The sequence below is a fragment of the Nerophis ophidion genome, linkage group LG08 (genome assembly GCF_033978795.1).
Source record: "Nerophis ophidion isolate RoL-2023_Sa linkage group LG08, RoL_Noph_v1.0, whole genome shotgun sequence".
NCBI classification, from domain to species: Eukaryota; Metazoa; Chordata; class Actinopteri; order Syngnathiformes; family Syngnathidae; genus Nerophis; species Nerophis ophidion.
The window spans coordinates 12,710,829-12,728,075 of NC_084618.1; the positions used below are offsets into that span (position 1 = coordinate 12,710,829).

At 45.6% G+C, this 17,247-nt stretch overlaps 1 protein-coding gene across 3 annotated transcripts in view; it reads right to left on the bottom strand.

Annotated features, from left to right (window-relative positions):
- The window catches only part of LOC133557320 (regulator of G-protein signaling 9-like), an 80,406-nt gene that overhangs the window by 53,063 nt on the left and 10,096 nt on the right, over positions 1-17,247 (bottom strand). For all 3 annotated transcript variants that reach the window (XM_061907696.1, XM_061907695.1, XM_061907694.1), the window contains exons 3-8: positions 6,562-6,612; positions 6,366-6,472; positions 6,245-6,296; positions 3,731-3,789; positions 3,590-3,666; positions 1,509-1,590 (exon numbers count right to left, since the gene is read on the bottom strand). In XM_061907696.1, coding sequence (XP_061763680.1) covers positions 1,509-1,590; positions 3,590-3,666; positions 3,731-3,789; positions 6,245-6,296; positions 6,366-6,472; positions 6,562-6,612 — 428 coding nt within the window. The remainder of the gene's footprint in view (positions 1-1,508; positions 1,591-3,589; positions 3,667-3,730; positions 3,790-6,244; positions 6,297-6,365; positions 6,473-6,561; positions 6,613-17,247) is intronic.

A 17,247-nucleotide genomic window follows, 5' to 3' on the forward strand; every position in this document is an offset into this window, starting at 1 on the left:
AATAATAATACTAATAATACTAATAATAATAATAATAACTCAGACAAAGTGCAATCTGGATAAAAGCCAATTATAATAATAATAATAATAATAATTCAGACAAAGTGCCAACTAGATAACAACCAATTAGTAAAAATTGTAAAAACTAAACACGCTCACAAGTTTGTTTGTTTTCTGAAAGTGACCGGTCACAGTCCAGTATTATGTGCCACCTTGCTAAATGGAGACCCGAGGGTTTAACATATACCGAGACAAAGATAACTCGGCTGATAGCTGCAAGCAACATTCCGTTCTCATTTGCCGATGCTTTCAACGAATCCATGAAGGACACGTTCCCGGATTCAGAGATTGCTCGGTAATACTCAAATGGCGGAACAAAGCCTACTCAAATAGTGAAATGTTAGTGTTATATATTTTTTTAAGTAAGCAGGAAGTACAGTACAGTTAGTAAAACAACTGTGTTTTCATTACTGTGTACTGTACTATATATATAAGAAATACTTGAATTTCAGTGAATTCTAGCTATAGATATACTCCCACCTTAACCCGGCCCCACTGCCCCACCCGCCCACCTCAAACCCCCACCCCCTTCCTCCCAATCTCCCAAATTCGGAGGTTTTAAGGTTTGCAAGTATGAAGAAAGGGCGGTCATATAGAGGTCTCAAGAAGGTTTGGAACTACATGAAAGTGTGTGTGTGTGTGTGTGTGTGTGTGTGTGTGTGTGTGTGTGTGTGTGTGTGTGTGTGTGTGTGTGTGTGTGTGTGTGTGTGTGTGTGTGTGTGTGTGTGTGTGTGTGTGTGTGTGTGTGTGTGTGTGTGCTTGTTAGAATAATTGTTTCTAAATTATCACAAAAAACTTTGTATTACATTGTGTTCCTGACAAGAAGATAAAAGGTTGAAATCTACCAAGGAGAATGCTCGTAAAACTCCACTGGGGCTACAAACCGGACGGATGGCAGGATCTGCCCAACTTCCAGAAGAACTCTTTTTGAAGTATTTTATAAACTCTTTTTGAACTATTTTATGGAACTCTCTTTGAACTATTTTATGGGACTCTCTTAAACTATTTTATGGGACTCTCTTAAACTATTTTATGGGACTCTCTTTGAACTATTTTATGGAACTCTTTTTGAACTATTTTTTGGGACTCTCTTTGAACTATTTTATGGAACTCTTTTTGAACTATTTTATGGAACTCTTTTTGAACAATTTTATGGGACTCTCTTTGAACTATTTTACGGGACTCTTTTTGAACTATTTGACGAACTCTCTTCGAACTGTTCGGTAACCGAAAGCAACGCTGTTTACGACCCTGTTACCTCAGGAAGCAGCTGTGGGAAGGAGTACAATCTTGGGGCAGAGCGTGGTGCAGGACTATACAGAGAGTACAGTGGCCATGTTTCTCCTCAGATCTGAATCCAAATTTAATTCTGTCTCTGTTTGATTCTTTGCCTTTTGTCTTGTTTAATAGATGTCATGAGTGTTTGAACCTGACAGTGTTTCTCTCACCGGAGGTCTGTGAACCACCCAGTAGGCTCTCTCCTGGCAGTCAAACACCACACGGTCCGGTTTCTTCCTCTCCTTTGCGGCCCTAAAGTCGCACAAAAACCACAGTGAGGTCCTCCCTTCCTTTGTTCCACCTTCAACATTGCTTTTACTAACCAAAGTAATTAAAGGACTTTAACTACCATTTTTGTAGTACAATGGAACCCTGATGTATGAACCCCTCTAATTGAGAACTTTCCCCATTTACAAACTTTCAGATGGGGGGGGAACACAGATATCTTATGTGTGACTTGCATCATATGCAGTCTACATGTATCTCCTATGTGTGACTGCCATCATATTGCAGTCTACATGTACCGTATTTCCTTGAAATGCCACCTGGCATATAGTATGCACCTGGCTTGAATTACTGCCGGGTCAAACTCGCTTCGCCAAATAATTAGCGCATGCTTAGTATTACCGCCGGGTCAAACTCGTGACGTCATCATTTTCAAAATGGAGGAGGCTTATTTCAACACCGGTAATTTAAAATTGCATAAAGGGAAGAAGATTAAGAGCTATTCAGTAGGATTTAAGGTCCAAGCAATGCTAAAAACAACAGTAAGCAGCTATGTTTTGTTAATATACCTGTGGAGAGGTGGAGCCGGCGGTCCGACGGACAGGCAGGGCACGCTGGAGAGATGGCGGCGGCGACGGAAAGTGAGCAGAGAGGAGGAGCGGAAGAGTGGCCTGGACTGAGGTTTTATTGAAAAATAAACAATGTAAAACTTCTCAAGCCATGTCCTTCCTTGGTGGTCCTGGGAACCCGTAAGACGACGGCTTAAGACTGTTACAATACCATAGCTGCGTGTGTCAAATATGAGTCATTAAATGACTCCCACCTCCTGGTGGTAGAGGGCGCTAGTGATCCTTCTTGCGACTACTCGGCTGCAGAAGAAGTGACAATGAGTGACGTGATATGTGCTGGGACGGATATGACGCGGGGGGACCTTTTAGGATGTAACACTCCTATGCTGGCTATGTAAACAACCGGGCTGAAATAAAGCATGTTCCAGTCCTAAATACCCAGTGTACTATGTTTTCAATACCACTTCCTGGTGGCAGCGGTGGGATAAAGAGATCACCCACGGAGCAGAACGGGAGGGGGAGTTGTCCGAGGGTAATTCTGTCGTCGCCCCGCACTTGAGGAACCGGACTAACTGATTGCAATTTTCTAAAATGGACTTTCAATCGAAGCAGGAGGTTTAGCTCGGTTGGTAGAGTGGCCGTGCCAGCAACTTGAGGGTTGCAGGTTCAATTCCCGCTTCCACCATCCTAGTCACTGCCGTTGCGTCCTTGGGCAAGACACTTTACCCACCTGCTCCCAGTGCCACCCACACTGGTTTGAATGTAATTTAGGTATTGGGTTTCACTATGTAAAGCGCTTTGAGTCACTAGAGAAAAAGCGCTATATAAATATAATTCACTTCACTTCACTAATAAAGGAAGATCTCCATCTAGACAGAGAGACTTTTCAAACTGAAGAAAGATAAGGAAGACTTCTATAAACAAGTTATCGATGCTTTTAATCAGAAGGAGCTGGTGTGGACTTCATTTATAAGTAAAGGTAAGACCATAATAACATTTCTTTATTAAATGTCTTTTTCATGATGGTATCCTTACATCACACTCAAATTTTTACTGCATGCCTTTGGTAAGTGCCAAAGTGACAAGAGGTTTTCAAATAATTAGCGCACGCTTACTTTTACCGCGTGCCTTTGGTAAGCGCAGGAGTGAGAAGAGGTTTTAAATTAATTAGCGCCCCGGCTGTAATTCAAGGAAATACGGTCTCTCTAATGTGTGACTGCCATCATACGGCAGTCTACACATATATCCTATGTGTGACTGCCATCAAAGTAATAAAATACATATTTGGCATCGACACAACACTAGTTCAAAGTGTACAAACCTTCACTAAAATATGGACTTTTGTCCAGATTGGAACCCATTTTTCATATTTACATTGTTTCTTACAGAGCTATACAAAAAACTTTTCCCGGATCATGTTCATAAATGGAGGTCCCGCTGTAGTTCCAAGCACTCACCTGTATTGTTCCTTGGCCTGCATCACGATGAAGTCCCACTTGTGGTTCATCCACTTGTGAAGTCGGTTGTACTGCTCCTGAAGACACGCAACATGAGGGGACTAAAAGGAAGACCGGGTGGTCCCTGGGCTGGGTTCTGACCTGCTCGTGCATCTCCAGGATGCCCTTCTTGCGTATGTTCCTCTTGGCCAGGTAGATGGCTGCGGTCACACAGGGAGTAAAAATTGAAGGGGTGTCCAAACTTTTTCCAACAAGGGCCACACTGCAAAAACTGAAATCTAAGTAAGATGAAATATCTCAAAAAAGGGTGATTGCTTATTGTCTGTTTGATAAGATAATTCTTCTCACTAAGCATATTTTATGTTAGTGTTTTACTTGTTTTGGTCCTAAATGATCTCAGTAAGATATCACCGCTTGTTGCTGAGATTTGAAGACCTGTATTGAGTAAAACATGCTTAAAAGGAGAATATCGACTGTTGCGAAGCTGTGTCATCAACACTCACGAGTACACAATTGCTTTTTCAAAGTAATCGTTTCTTATTTCAAGCATGAAAAAAAAAATCATGAATTTGACACAATTGTGTCTCATAATTAAAACAGATGACAGCCAAATGGACTTTGCTGTTTTATTTTCAATGAAACAATAGAAAATATGTACTCGTTTAGTAGTACAGTTAGGGTGACTGCCATCATATTGCAGTCTACATGTATTTCTTATGTGTGACTGCCATCAAATTGCAGTTTACACATATCTCTTATGTGTGACTGCCATCATATTGCAGTCTACACGTATCTCTTATGTGTGACTGCCATCATATTGCAGTCTAAACATAACTCCTATGTGTGACTGCCATCATATTGCAGTCTAAACATAACTCCTATGTGTGACTGCCATCATATTGCAGTCTAAACATAACTCCTATGTGTGACTGCCATCATATTGCAGTCTACAGGTATCTCCTATGTGTGACTGCACTCATATTGCAGTCGACACGTATCTCCTATGTGTGACTGCCATCATATTGCAGTCTATACGTATCTCCTATGTGTGATTGCCATCATATTGCAGTCTACAGGTATCTCCTATGTGTGACTGCCATCATATTGCAGTCTACACGGATCTCCTATGTGTGACTGCCATCATATTGCGGTCTACACGTATCTCCTATGTGTGACTGCCATCATATTGCAGTCTACAGGTATCTCCTATGTGTGACTGCCATCATATTGCAGTCTACATGTATCTCTTATGTGTGACTGCCATCATATTGCAGTCTACATGTATCTCTTATGTGTGACTGCCATCATATTGCAGTCTACACGTATCTCCTATGTGTGACTGCCATCATATTGCAGTCTACACGTATCTCCTATGTGTGACTGCACTCATATTGCAGTCGACACGTATCTCCTATGTGTGACTGCCATCATAATGCAGTCTACACGTATCTCCTATGTGTGACTGCCATCATATTGCAGTCTACACGTATCTCCTATGTGTGACTGCCATCATATTGCAGTCCACACATATCTCCTATGTGTGACTGCCATCATATTGCAGTCTAAACATAACTCCTATGTGTGACTGCCATCATATTGCAGTCTAAACATAACTCCTATGTGTGACTGCCATCATATTGCAGTCTAAACATAACTCCTATGTGTGACTGCCATCATATTGCAGTCTACAGGTATCTCCTATGTGTGACTGCACTCATATTGCAGTCGACACGTATCTCCTATGTGTGACTGCACTCATATTGCAGTCGACACGTATCTCCCATGTGTGGCTGCCATCATATTGCAGTCTACACATATGTCCTATGTGTGACTGCCATCATATTGCAGTCTACATGCATCTCTTATGTGTGACTGCCATCATATTGCAGCCTACATGTATCTCTTATGTGTGACTGCCATCATATTGCAGTCTACACGTATCTCTTATGTGTGTCTGCTATCATATTGTAGTCTACACGCATCTCTCATGTGTGACTGCCAACATATTGTAGTCTAAACATAACTCCTATGTGTGACTGCCATCATATTGCAGTCGACACGTATCTCCTATGTGTGACTGCCATCATATTGCAGCCTACACGTATCTCCTATGTGTGACTGCCATCATATTGCAGTCTACACGTATCTCCTATGAGGGACTGCCATCATATTGCAGTCTACACATATCTCTTATGTGTGTCTGCCATCATATTGCAGTCTACATGTATGTCCTATATGTGACTGCTATGATATTGCAGTCTACATGTATCTCATATTTGTGTCTACCATCATATTGCAGTCTACACGTATCTCCTATGAGGGACTGCCATCATATTGCAGTCTACACATATCTCTTATGTGGGACTGCCATCATATTGCTGTCTACACATATCTCCTATGTGTGACTGCCATCATATTGCAGTCTACACATATATGCTATGTGGGAGTGCCATCATATTGCAGTCTACACGTATCTCTTATGTGTGACTGCCATCATATTGCAGTCTACACGTATCTCTTATGTGTGACTGCCATCTACTGGTCACACTTATCACCACACCATGTACCAAATAAAATAGCATTGTACGTAATTTCCAGGCTTTCACGGGCCAGATCTTTGACACATTAGAGGCTCAACGTGAGCGCCACACTCACCATAGTCCGTGTCCTCCACAGGCCACTGCTGAGCGGGCCAGAAGTACGGCGTCTGCGAACAACACCCCGGGAATTAAAAACCCCCAAAAAGCGTCCGCCTGAGCGTCCACGTTGCGTTCACCTGGAAGCGGTAGAGCGAGGCGTCGGGCCTGAGGACCAGGCGTTTGTGGTCCTGCAGAGGGTAGATGTAGCCCAGCGACACCAGCATGGAGCCCAGACTCCTGGCCTCTGACCACAACAACAAGGGGGCGCTATTTCAACTCTTTGTTCTTTTTTTTTTTTTTGTCTACACCCAACGTTTTTGCCTTTCAACTCACCTCGGGCGTCGACCTGGAATCTGTCGGCCAGCCAAGCGACGATGTCTTCACCTGAGGAGGACGAAGGACAAAAGAGGTAACATTAGGTTTACTCGAAATAAAATATAGGTTTATGCCCAAAAGGGAAATAGGAGTTCGGAAGTTGCCGGAAAAAACGTACAAAATGTGTTCCAAAACAAGGAAAAAAATAGAACCAAGCAAAATTATCTGCCAATAACTTTTCAAAATAGACAAAACAGATAGGAGACGGGCTGTATGGTGTGGATAATGTTCTGCTGACCTCCACTGCGGGTGTTGTGGATCGGTGGAGGGAATACTTGGAAGACCTCCTCAATCTTACCAACACGCTTTCCCATGAGGAAGCCATGCCTAGGGAATCTGTGGTGGACTCTCCTATTTCTGAGGCTGAGGCTGCTGAGGTAGTTAAAAAGCTCCTCGGTGTCAAGACCCTGAGGGTGGTTGAGACCCGCCCGGAGTTCCTTAAGGCTCGGGATACTGTGGAGCTGTCCTGGTTGACAAGACTCTGCAGCATCTCGTGGACATCGGGGTCGGTGCCTCTGGATTGGCAGACCGGGCTGGTGGTTCCTCTTTTTAAGAAGGGGAACCGGAGGGTGTGTTCCAACTATCGTGGGATCACAATCCTCAGCCTTCCCGGTAAGGTCTATTCAGGTGTACTGGAGAGGAGGCTACACTGGATAGTCGAACCTCGGATTCAGGAAGAACAGTGTGGTTTTCCTCCTGGTCGTGGAACTGTGGACCAGCTCTATACTCTCGGCAGGGTCTTTGAGGGTGCATGGGAGTTTGCCCAACCAGTCTACATGTGCTTTGTGGACTTCAATCAATCAATCAATCAATGTTTATTTATATAGCCCCAAATCACAAATGTCTCAAAGGACTGCACAAATCATTACGACTACAACATCCTCGGAAGAACCCACAAAAGGGCAAGGAAAACTCACACCCAGTGGGCAGGGAGAATTCACATCCAGTGGGACGCCAGTGACAATGCTAACTATGAGAAACCTTGGAGAGGACCTCAGATGTGGGCAACCCCCCCCCCCCCCCTCTGAGCAGGTCTAACATGATACTGTGAAAGTTCAATCCATAGTGGCTCCAACACAGCCGCGAGAGTTCAGTTCAAAGCGGATCCAAGACAGCAGCGAGAGTCCCGTCCACAGGAAACCATCCCAAGCGGAGGCGGATCAGCAGCGTAGAGATGTCCCCAACCGATTGACAGGCGAGCGGTCCATCCTGGGTCCCGACGAGCGGTCCATCCTGGGTCTCGACTCTGGACAGCCAGTACTTCATCCATGGTCATCGGACCGGACCCCCCTCCACAAGAAAAAAGAAAAGAAGCGGCAGATCAACTGGTCTAAAAAGGAGGTCTATTTAAAGGCTAGAGTATAAAGATGAGTTTTAAGGTGAGACTTAAATGCTTCTACTAAGGTAGCATCTCGAACTGTTACCGGGAGGGCATTCCAGAGTACTGGAGCCCGAACGGAAAACGCTCTATAGCCCGCAGACTTTTTTGGGGCTCTAGGAATCCCTAATAAGCCGGAGTCTTTTGAACGCAGATTTCTTGCCGGGACATATGGTACAATACAATCGGCAAGATAGGCTGGAGTTAGACCGTGTAGTATTTTATACGTAAGTAGTAAAACCTTAAAGTCACATCTTAAGTGCACAGGAAGCCAGTGCTGGTGAGACAGTACAGGCATAATGTGATCAAACTTTCTTGTTCTTGTCAAAAGTCTAGCAGCCGCATTTTGCACCAACTGTAATCTTTTAGACTTGCAGAAGCCATTAGACCGTGTCCCTCGGGAAGTCCTGTGGAGAGTGCTCAGAGAGTATGGGGTATCAGACTGTCTGATTTCGACGGACCCTGTAGATCATGGGTGTCAAACTCTGGCCCGCTGTGTAATTTCACTTGGCCCTTGAGGCAATATCAAATTAACACCGCATTCACCGCTAACACTCTTACTTGCCAACCCTCTCGACTCCTGAAGTTTAGTGACCCTCCCGAATTTCATCCTGGACAACAATATTTGGGGTGGGCTTTAAAGGCACTGCCTTTGGCGTTCTCTACAACCTGTCTCCACGTCCGCTTTTCCTCTATACAAACAGCGTGTCGGCCCAGTCACATAATATATGCGGCTTATACACACACACAAGTGAACGCAAGGTATACTTGGTCAACAGCCATACAGGTCACACTGAGGGTGGCCGTATAAATAACTTTAACACTGTTACAAACATGCGCCACACTGTGAACCCACACCAAACAAGAATGACACATTTCGGGAGAACATCCACACCGTAACACAACATAAACACAACAGAACAAATACCCAGAATGCCTAGCAGCACTAACTCTACACCCCCCGTTATCACCAAACCCAGTTCACCTCAACCCCACCGCCGAAAAGAGGCATTCAATTTTTATTTAAATTTTATTTGATATGCTATAGATATTTTTTAATTATTATTACTATTTGAAACTCGATTTTGCATGTCACTATAAAGTTATATAAGCCTTGCTTGTTCAATATTTAATGCAAAACTTGTTTGGGTCCCTATTAAAATGTTAATTTGTTCAACCTCGTCCCGGGGCTTTGTTCGGTTTTAAATTTTGGCCCACTCTGTATTTGAGTTTGACACCCCTGTTGTAGATCCACCCATGGCTTTTGTTTACATTGTGACGCCGGTTGAGCTATTGTATCCTCCTACGGTGTTCAGTGAAGCATGTTTAGATATTCCTCGTCCTCCAGTGATAATACTACTTGTAAAAAACCTACTTTATGTATCGCCATGGAGACGAGGATTAGTGGTTTGAAGTCGCTAAAACACCGCCAACTGCGGATGGATGTTAGCTGCTACCGATAAAGCAGTATAGTTCGATTGGTAGAGCGGCCGTGCCAGCAACTAGAGGGTTCCATGTTCGATCCCTGCTTCCGCCATCCTAGTCACTGCCATTGTGTCCTTAGGCTCCCAGTGCCACCCACACTGGTTTAAACGCAACTTGGATATTGGGTGTCACTATGTAAAAGCGCTTTGAGTTACTAGAGAAAAGCGCTATATAAATATTCACTTTGCTTCACCGCTTCCTGAGGGCGTTTCAGTGTTTTATCGTCGCCGTTATCGTCAGTTTTTAGACCAAAATCCCTCTATTCTCCCTTTTCTGTCTGCACACTGTCTGCTTGTACGTACTGTGTCTGTGCGCTGCCTAACATGCTCCTCTGTTTGTAAAACCAGCAATGTTATCACGTGACGACAAATACCGTTTTTGATTCATTAGTACCACGGTACATACTAGTGCCGGTATACCGTACAACCCTACGTTACACACTACTACAAAATGCAGCAAGTATCCGTGCTGATATCGTATCGGATCGATATCGGCACCCCTAATAAAACCCTTGATAAAACCATTTTCCTTTTGACAGTTGCACGACACATAAATAGTACTTGGACTAGTGTAGACTAGTACTATATATATCTCTCCGGTCTAAATGCCAGACCCCCGGCTGGCTATCGATAGCCTGTGGTCCGCTCCAGCTGATGCGGCGCTAAGAAAAACAAAGGCAAGGAAGTCGAGCGAGTGACGTCGCAGGAGCGCGGGGCCCCCGCGGTCTCCTCATGGCCTCGGTTCCTTGTCGCGTTATCATCCTCCTACTTTTTTTTCTTTTTATTCCTCACTTTGACTCAACCGGTCCACGGGGTTGCCATGGCGATGGACTCCGCAGCTCTCGAGTTGGGAGGCCGCAATCATCCACTGATTGTTCATACAGGCACAATCACTCAAGCGGTTGCTGAACAACACTGAGGGCCTCATCGCCGTGTGTGTGTGTGTGTGTGTGTGTGTGTGTGTGTGTGTGTGTGTGTGTGTGTGTGTGTGTGTGTGTGTGTGTGTGTGTGTGTGTGTGTGTGTGTGTGTGTGTGTGTGTGTGTGTGTGTGTGTTCTGGAAATGCTTACTTAATGGGGACATCTCGCTGTTTACATTGTCACCTTTAAGGGACTTCTGACGGTGTGGGGACATCGCTCTGTTTACACAGTCACCTTTAAGGGAATTCTGACGGTGTGGGGACATCGCTTTGTTTATACAATAACCGTTATGGGATTTCTGACGGTGTGGGGACATCGCTCTGTTTACACAGTCACCTTTAAAGGACTTCTGACAATATGGGGACATCGCTCTGTTTAAACAGTCACCTTTAAGGGACTTCTGACGGTGTGGGGACATCGCTCTGTTTACACAGTCACCTTTAAGGGACTTCTGACGGTGTGGGGACATTGCTCTGTTTACACAGTCACCTTTAAGGGATTTCTGACAGTTATGGGGACATTGCTTTGTTTATACAGTCACCTTTAAGGGACCTCTGACGGTGTGGGGACATCGCTTTGTTCACACAGTCACCTTTAAGGGACTTCTGACGGTGTGGGGACACCGCTCTGTTTACACAGTCACCTTTATGGGATTTCTGACGGTATGGGGACATCACTCTGTTTACACAGTCACCTTTAAGGGACTTCTGACGGTATGGGGACATCGCTCTGTTTACACGGTCACCTTTAAGGGACTTCTGACAGTATAGAGACATTGCTCTGTTTACAAAGTCACCTTTAAGGGACTTCTGACGGTGTGGGGACATCGCTTTGTTTATACAATCACCTTTAAGGGATTTCTGACGGTGTGGGGACATCGCTCTGTTTACACAGTCACCTTTAAGTGACCTCTGACGGTGTGGGGACATTGCTCTGTTTACACAGTCACCTTTAAGGGACTTCTGACGGTGTGGGGACATCACTCTGTTTACACAATCACCTTTAAGGGAATTCTGACGGTGTGGGGACATGGCTCTGTTTACACAGTCACCTTTAAGGGACTTCTGACGGTATGGGGACATCGCTCTGTTTACACACACACTTTTAAGGGACTTCTGACGGTATGGAGACATCGCTCTGTTTACACGGTCACCTTTAAGGGACTTCTGACAGTATGGAGACATTGCTCTGTTTACACAGTCACCTTTAAGGGACTTCTGACGGTGTGGGGACGTCGCTTTGTTTATACAATCACCTTTAAGGGATTTCTGACGGTGTGGGGACATCGCTCTGTTTACACAGTCACCTTTAAGTGACCTCTGACGGTGTGGGGACATTGCTCTGTTTACACAGTCACCTTTAAGGGACCTCTGACGAGTGTGGGGACATCGCTCTGTTTACACAGTCACCTTTAAGGGACTTCTGACGGTATGGAGACATCGCTCTGTTTACAAAGTCAACTTTAGGGGACTTCTGACGGTATGGGGACATCACTCTGTTTAAACAGTCACCTTTAAAAGACTTCTGACGGTATGGGGACATCGCTCTGTTTACACAGTCACCTTTAAGGGACTTCTGACGGTATGGAGACATTGCTCTGTTTACACAGTCACCTTTAGGAGACTTCTGACGGTGTGGGGACATCGCTCTGTTTACACAGTCACCTTTAAGGGACTTCTGATGATGTGGGGACATCGCTCTGTTTACACAGTCACCTTTAAGGGACTTCTAACGGTGTGAGGACATCACTCTGTTTACACAGTCACCTTTGAGGGATTTCTAACGGTGTGGGGACATCGCTTTGTTTATACAATCACCTTTAAGGGATTTCTGACGGTGTGGGGACATCGCTCTGTTTACACAGTCATCTTTAAGTGACCTCTGACGGTGTGGGGACATTGCTCTGTTTACACAGTCACCTTTAAGGGACCTCTGACAGTGTGGGGACATCGCTCTGTTTACACAGTCACCTTTAAGGGACTTCTGACGGTATGGGGACATCGCTCTGTTTACACAGTCACCTTTAAGGGACTTCTGACAGTGTGGGGACATCGCTCTGTTTACACAGTCACCTTTAAAGGACTTCTGACGGTGTGGGGACATCGCTCTGTTTACACAGTCACCTTTAAGGGACTTCTGACGGTATGGAGACATCGATCTGTTTACACAGTCACCTTTAGGGGACTTCTGACGGTATGGGGACATCACTCTGTTTAAATAGTCACCTTTAAAGGACTTCTGATGATGTGGGGACATCGCTCTGTTTACACACTCACCTTTAAGGGACTTTTGACGGTATGGGGACATCGCTCTGTTTACACAGTCCTCTTTAGGGGACTTCTGACGGTATGGGGACATCACTCTGTTTAAACAGTCACCTTTAAAGGACTTCTGACAGTATGCAGACATCGATCTGTTTACACAGTCACCTTTAAGGGACTTCTGACGGTATGGAGACATTGCTCTGTTTACACAGTCATCTTTGAGGGACTTTTGCGGGTATGGGGACATTGCTTTGTTTACACAGTCACCCTTAAGGGTTTTCTGATGGTATGGGGACATCGCTCTGTTTACACGGTCACTTTTAAGGGACCTCTGACGGTGTGGGGACATCGCTCTGTGCATACAGTCACCTTTAAGGGACATTTGACGGTGTGGGGTCATCGCTCTGTTTACACAGTCACCTTTAAGGGACTTATGACGGTGTGGGGACATCGCTCTGTTTACACACTCGCCTTTAGGGAACCTCTGACGGTATGGGGACATCGCTCTGTTCACACAGTCGCCTTTAGGGACTTCTGACAGTGTGGGGACATCACTCTGTTTACACAGTCACCTTTAAGGGAATTCTGACGGTGTGGGGACATCGCTCTGTTTACATAGTCACCTTTAAGGGACTTCTGACGGTGTGGGGACATGGCTCTGTTTATACAGTCACCTTTAAGGGACTTCTGACGGTATGGAGACGTTGCTCTGTTTACACAGTCACCTTTAAGGGACTTCTGACGGTGTGGGGACATTGCTCTGTTTACACAGTCACCTTTAGGGGACTTCTGACGGTGTGGGGACATCGCTCTGTTTACACACTCCCCTTTAGGGGACTTCTGACGGAATGGGGACATCGCTCTGTTTAAACAGTCACCTTTAAGGGACTTCTGACGGTATGGGGACATCGCTCTGTTTACACAGTCACCTTTAAGGGACTTTAGACGGTATGGAGACATTGCTCTGTTTACACAATCACCTTTAAGGGACTTCTGACGGTATAGGGACATCACTCTGTTTAAACAGTCACTTTTAAAGGACTTCTGACTGTATGGGGACATCGCTCTGTTTACACGGTCACCTTTAAGGGACTTCTGACGGGGTGGGGACATCGCTCTGTTTACACGGTCACCTTTAAGGGACCTCTGATGATGTGGGGACATCGCTCTGTTTACTCAGTCACCTTTAAGGGAATTCTGACGGTGTGGGGACATCGCTCTGTTTACATAGTCACCTTTAAGGGACTTCTGACGGTGTGGGGACATCGCTCTGTTTACACAGTCACCTTTAAGGGACCTCTGACGGTGTGGGGACATCGCTCTGTTTACACAGTCACCTTTAAGGGACTTCTGACGGTATGGGGACATCGCTCTGTTTACACAGTCACCTTTAAGGGACTTCTGACGGAATGGAGACATCGCTCTGTTTAAACAGTCACCTTTAAGGGACATCTGACGGTATGGGGACATCGCTCTGTTTACAAAGTCACCTTTAAGGGACTTCTGACGGTATGGGGACATCGCTCTGTTCACACAGTCACCTTTAAGGGACTTCTGACGGTGTGGCGACATCACTCTGTTTACACAGTCACCTTTAAGGGACTTCTGACGGTGTGGGGACATCACTCTGTTTACAGAGTCACCTTTAAGGGACTTCTGACGGTGTGGGGACATCGCTCTGTTTACACAGTCACCTTTAAGGGACTTCTAACGGTGTGGGGACATCGCTTTGTTTATACAGTCCTCTTTAGGGGACTTCTGACGGTATGGGGACATCGCTCTGTTTACATAGTCACCTTTAAGGGACTTCTGACGGTATGGGGACATCGCTCTGTTTACACAGTCACCTTTAAGGGACTTCTGACGGAATGGAGACATCGCTCTGTTTAAACAGTCACCTTTAAGGGACATCTGACGGTATGGGGACATCGCTCTGTTTACACAGTCACCTTTAAGGGACTTTTGACGGTATGGGGACATCGCTCTGTTCACACAGTCACCTTTAAGGGACTTCTGACGGTGTGGCGACATCACTCTGTTTACACAGTCACCTTTAAGGGACTTCTGACGGTGTGGGGACATCACTCTGTTTACAGAGTCACCTTTAAGGGACTTCTGACGGTGTGGGGACATCGCTCTGTTTACACAGTCACCTTTAAGGGACTTCTAACGGTGTGGGGACATCGCTTTGTTTATACAGTCCTCTTTAGGGGACTTCTGACGGTATGGGGACATCGCTCTGTTTACATAGTCACCTTTAAGGGACTTCTGACGGTGTGAGGACATCGCTCTGTTTACACACTCGCCTTTAGGGGACTTCTGACGGTATAGGGACATCGCTCTGTTTACATAGTCACCTTTAAGGGACTTCTGACGGTGTGAGGACATCGCTCTGTTTACACAGTCACCTTTAAGGGACTTCTGACGGTATGGGGACATCGCTCTGTTTACACACTCGCCTTTAGGGGACTTCTGACGGTATGGGGACATCGCTCTGTTTAAACAGTCCCTTTAAGGGACTTCTGACGGTATGGGGACATCGCTCTGTTTACACAGTCACCTTTAAGGGACTTCTGACGGTGTGGGGACATTGCTCGGTTTACACAGTCACCTTTAAGGAACTTCTGATTATGTGGGGACATTGCTCTGTTTACACAGTCACACATTGCTCTGTTTACACAGTCACCTTTAAGGGAATTCTGACGGTGTGGGGACATCGCTCTGTTAACATAGTCACCATTGAGGGACTTCTGACGGTATAGGGACATTGCTTTGTTTACACAGTCACATTTAGGGGATGTCTGACGGTATGACGACATCGCTCTGTTTACACGGTCACCTTTAGGGGACCTCCTACGGTATGGGGACATCGCTCTGTTTACACACTCACCTTTAGGGGACCTCTGACGGTATGGGGACATCGCTCTGTTTACACAGTCACCTTTAGGGGACCTCTGGCGGTATGGGGACATTGCTTTGTTTACACAGTCACCTTTAGGGGACTTCTGACGGAATGGGGACATCGCTTTGTTTAAACAGTCACCTTTAAGGGACTTCTGACGGTATGGGTACATCGCTCTGTTTACACAGTCACCTCTGAGGGACTTTTGACGGAATGGAGACATCGCTCTGTTTACACAGTCACCTTTAAGGGACATCTGACGGTATGGGGACATCGCTCTGTTTACACAGTCACCATTAAGGGACTTTTGACGGTATGGAGACATTGCTCTGTTTACACAGTCACCTTTAGGGGACTTCTGACGGTATGGGGACATTGCTCTGTTTAAACAGTCACCTTTAAAGGACTTCTGACGGTGTGGGGACATCGCTTTGTTTACACAGTCACCTTTAAGGGACTTCTGACAGTGTGGGGACCTCACTCTGTTTACACAGTAACCTTTAAGTGACTTCTGACGGTGTGGGGACATCGCTCTGTTTACAGAGTCACCTTTAAGGGACTTCTAACGGTGTGGGGACATCGCTCTGTTTACACAGTCACCTTTAAGGGAATTCTGACGGTGTGGGGAGATCGCTTTGTTTATACAATCTCCGTTAAGGGATTTCTGACGGTGTGGGGACATCGCTCTGTTTAAACAGTCACCTTTAAGGGACTTCTGACGGTATGGGGACATCGCTCTGTTTACACAGTCACCTTTAAGGGACTTATGACGGTATGGAGACATTGCTCTGTTTACACAGTCACCTTTAGGGGACTTCTGACGGTATGGGGACATCACTCTGTTTAAACAGTCACCTTTAAAGGACTTCTGACTGTATGGGGACATCGCTCTGTTTACACAGTCACCTTTAAGGGACTTCTGATCATGTGGGGACATCGCTCTGTTTACTCGGTCACCTTTAAGGGAATTCTGACGGTGTGGGGACATCGCTCTGTTTACACAGTCACCTTTAAGTGACCTCTGACGGTGTGGGGACATTGCTCTGTTTACACAGTCACCTTTAAGGGACTTCTGAATATGTGGGGACATAGCTCTGTTTACACAGTCACCTTTAAGGGACTTCTGACGGTCTGGGGACATCACTCTGTTTACACAGTCACCTTTAAGGGACTTCTGACCGTGTGGGGACATCGCTCTGTTTACACAGTCACCTTTGAGGGACTTCTGGTGATGTGGGGACATTGCTCTGTTTACACAGTCACCTTTAAGGGACTTCTGACGGTGTGGGGACATCGCTCTGTTTACACAGTCACCTTTAAGGGACTTCTGATGATGTGGGGACATCGCTCTGTTTACACAGTCACCTTTAAGGGACTTCTGATGATGTGGGGACATAGTTCTGTTTACACAGTCACCTTTAAGGGACTTCTGACGGTGTGGGGACATCGCTCTGTTTACACACTCGCCTTTAGAGGACTTCTGACAGTGTGGGGACATCGCTCTGTTTACACACTCGCCTTTAGGGGACCTCTGACAGTATGAGGACATCGTTAGCTTTGTGTTTTCCTGTCAGCAAGATCCTGTTAGCTAATTCCAGTTTTTCTGTTTTCTGATTCCTGGTTTGTTTTGTTTATCTTTATTGTGGACATTAAATCATGTTCTCCTGGATAAAGCCTGCCATCTCTGCATCTTGGGG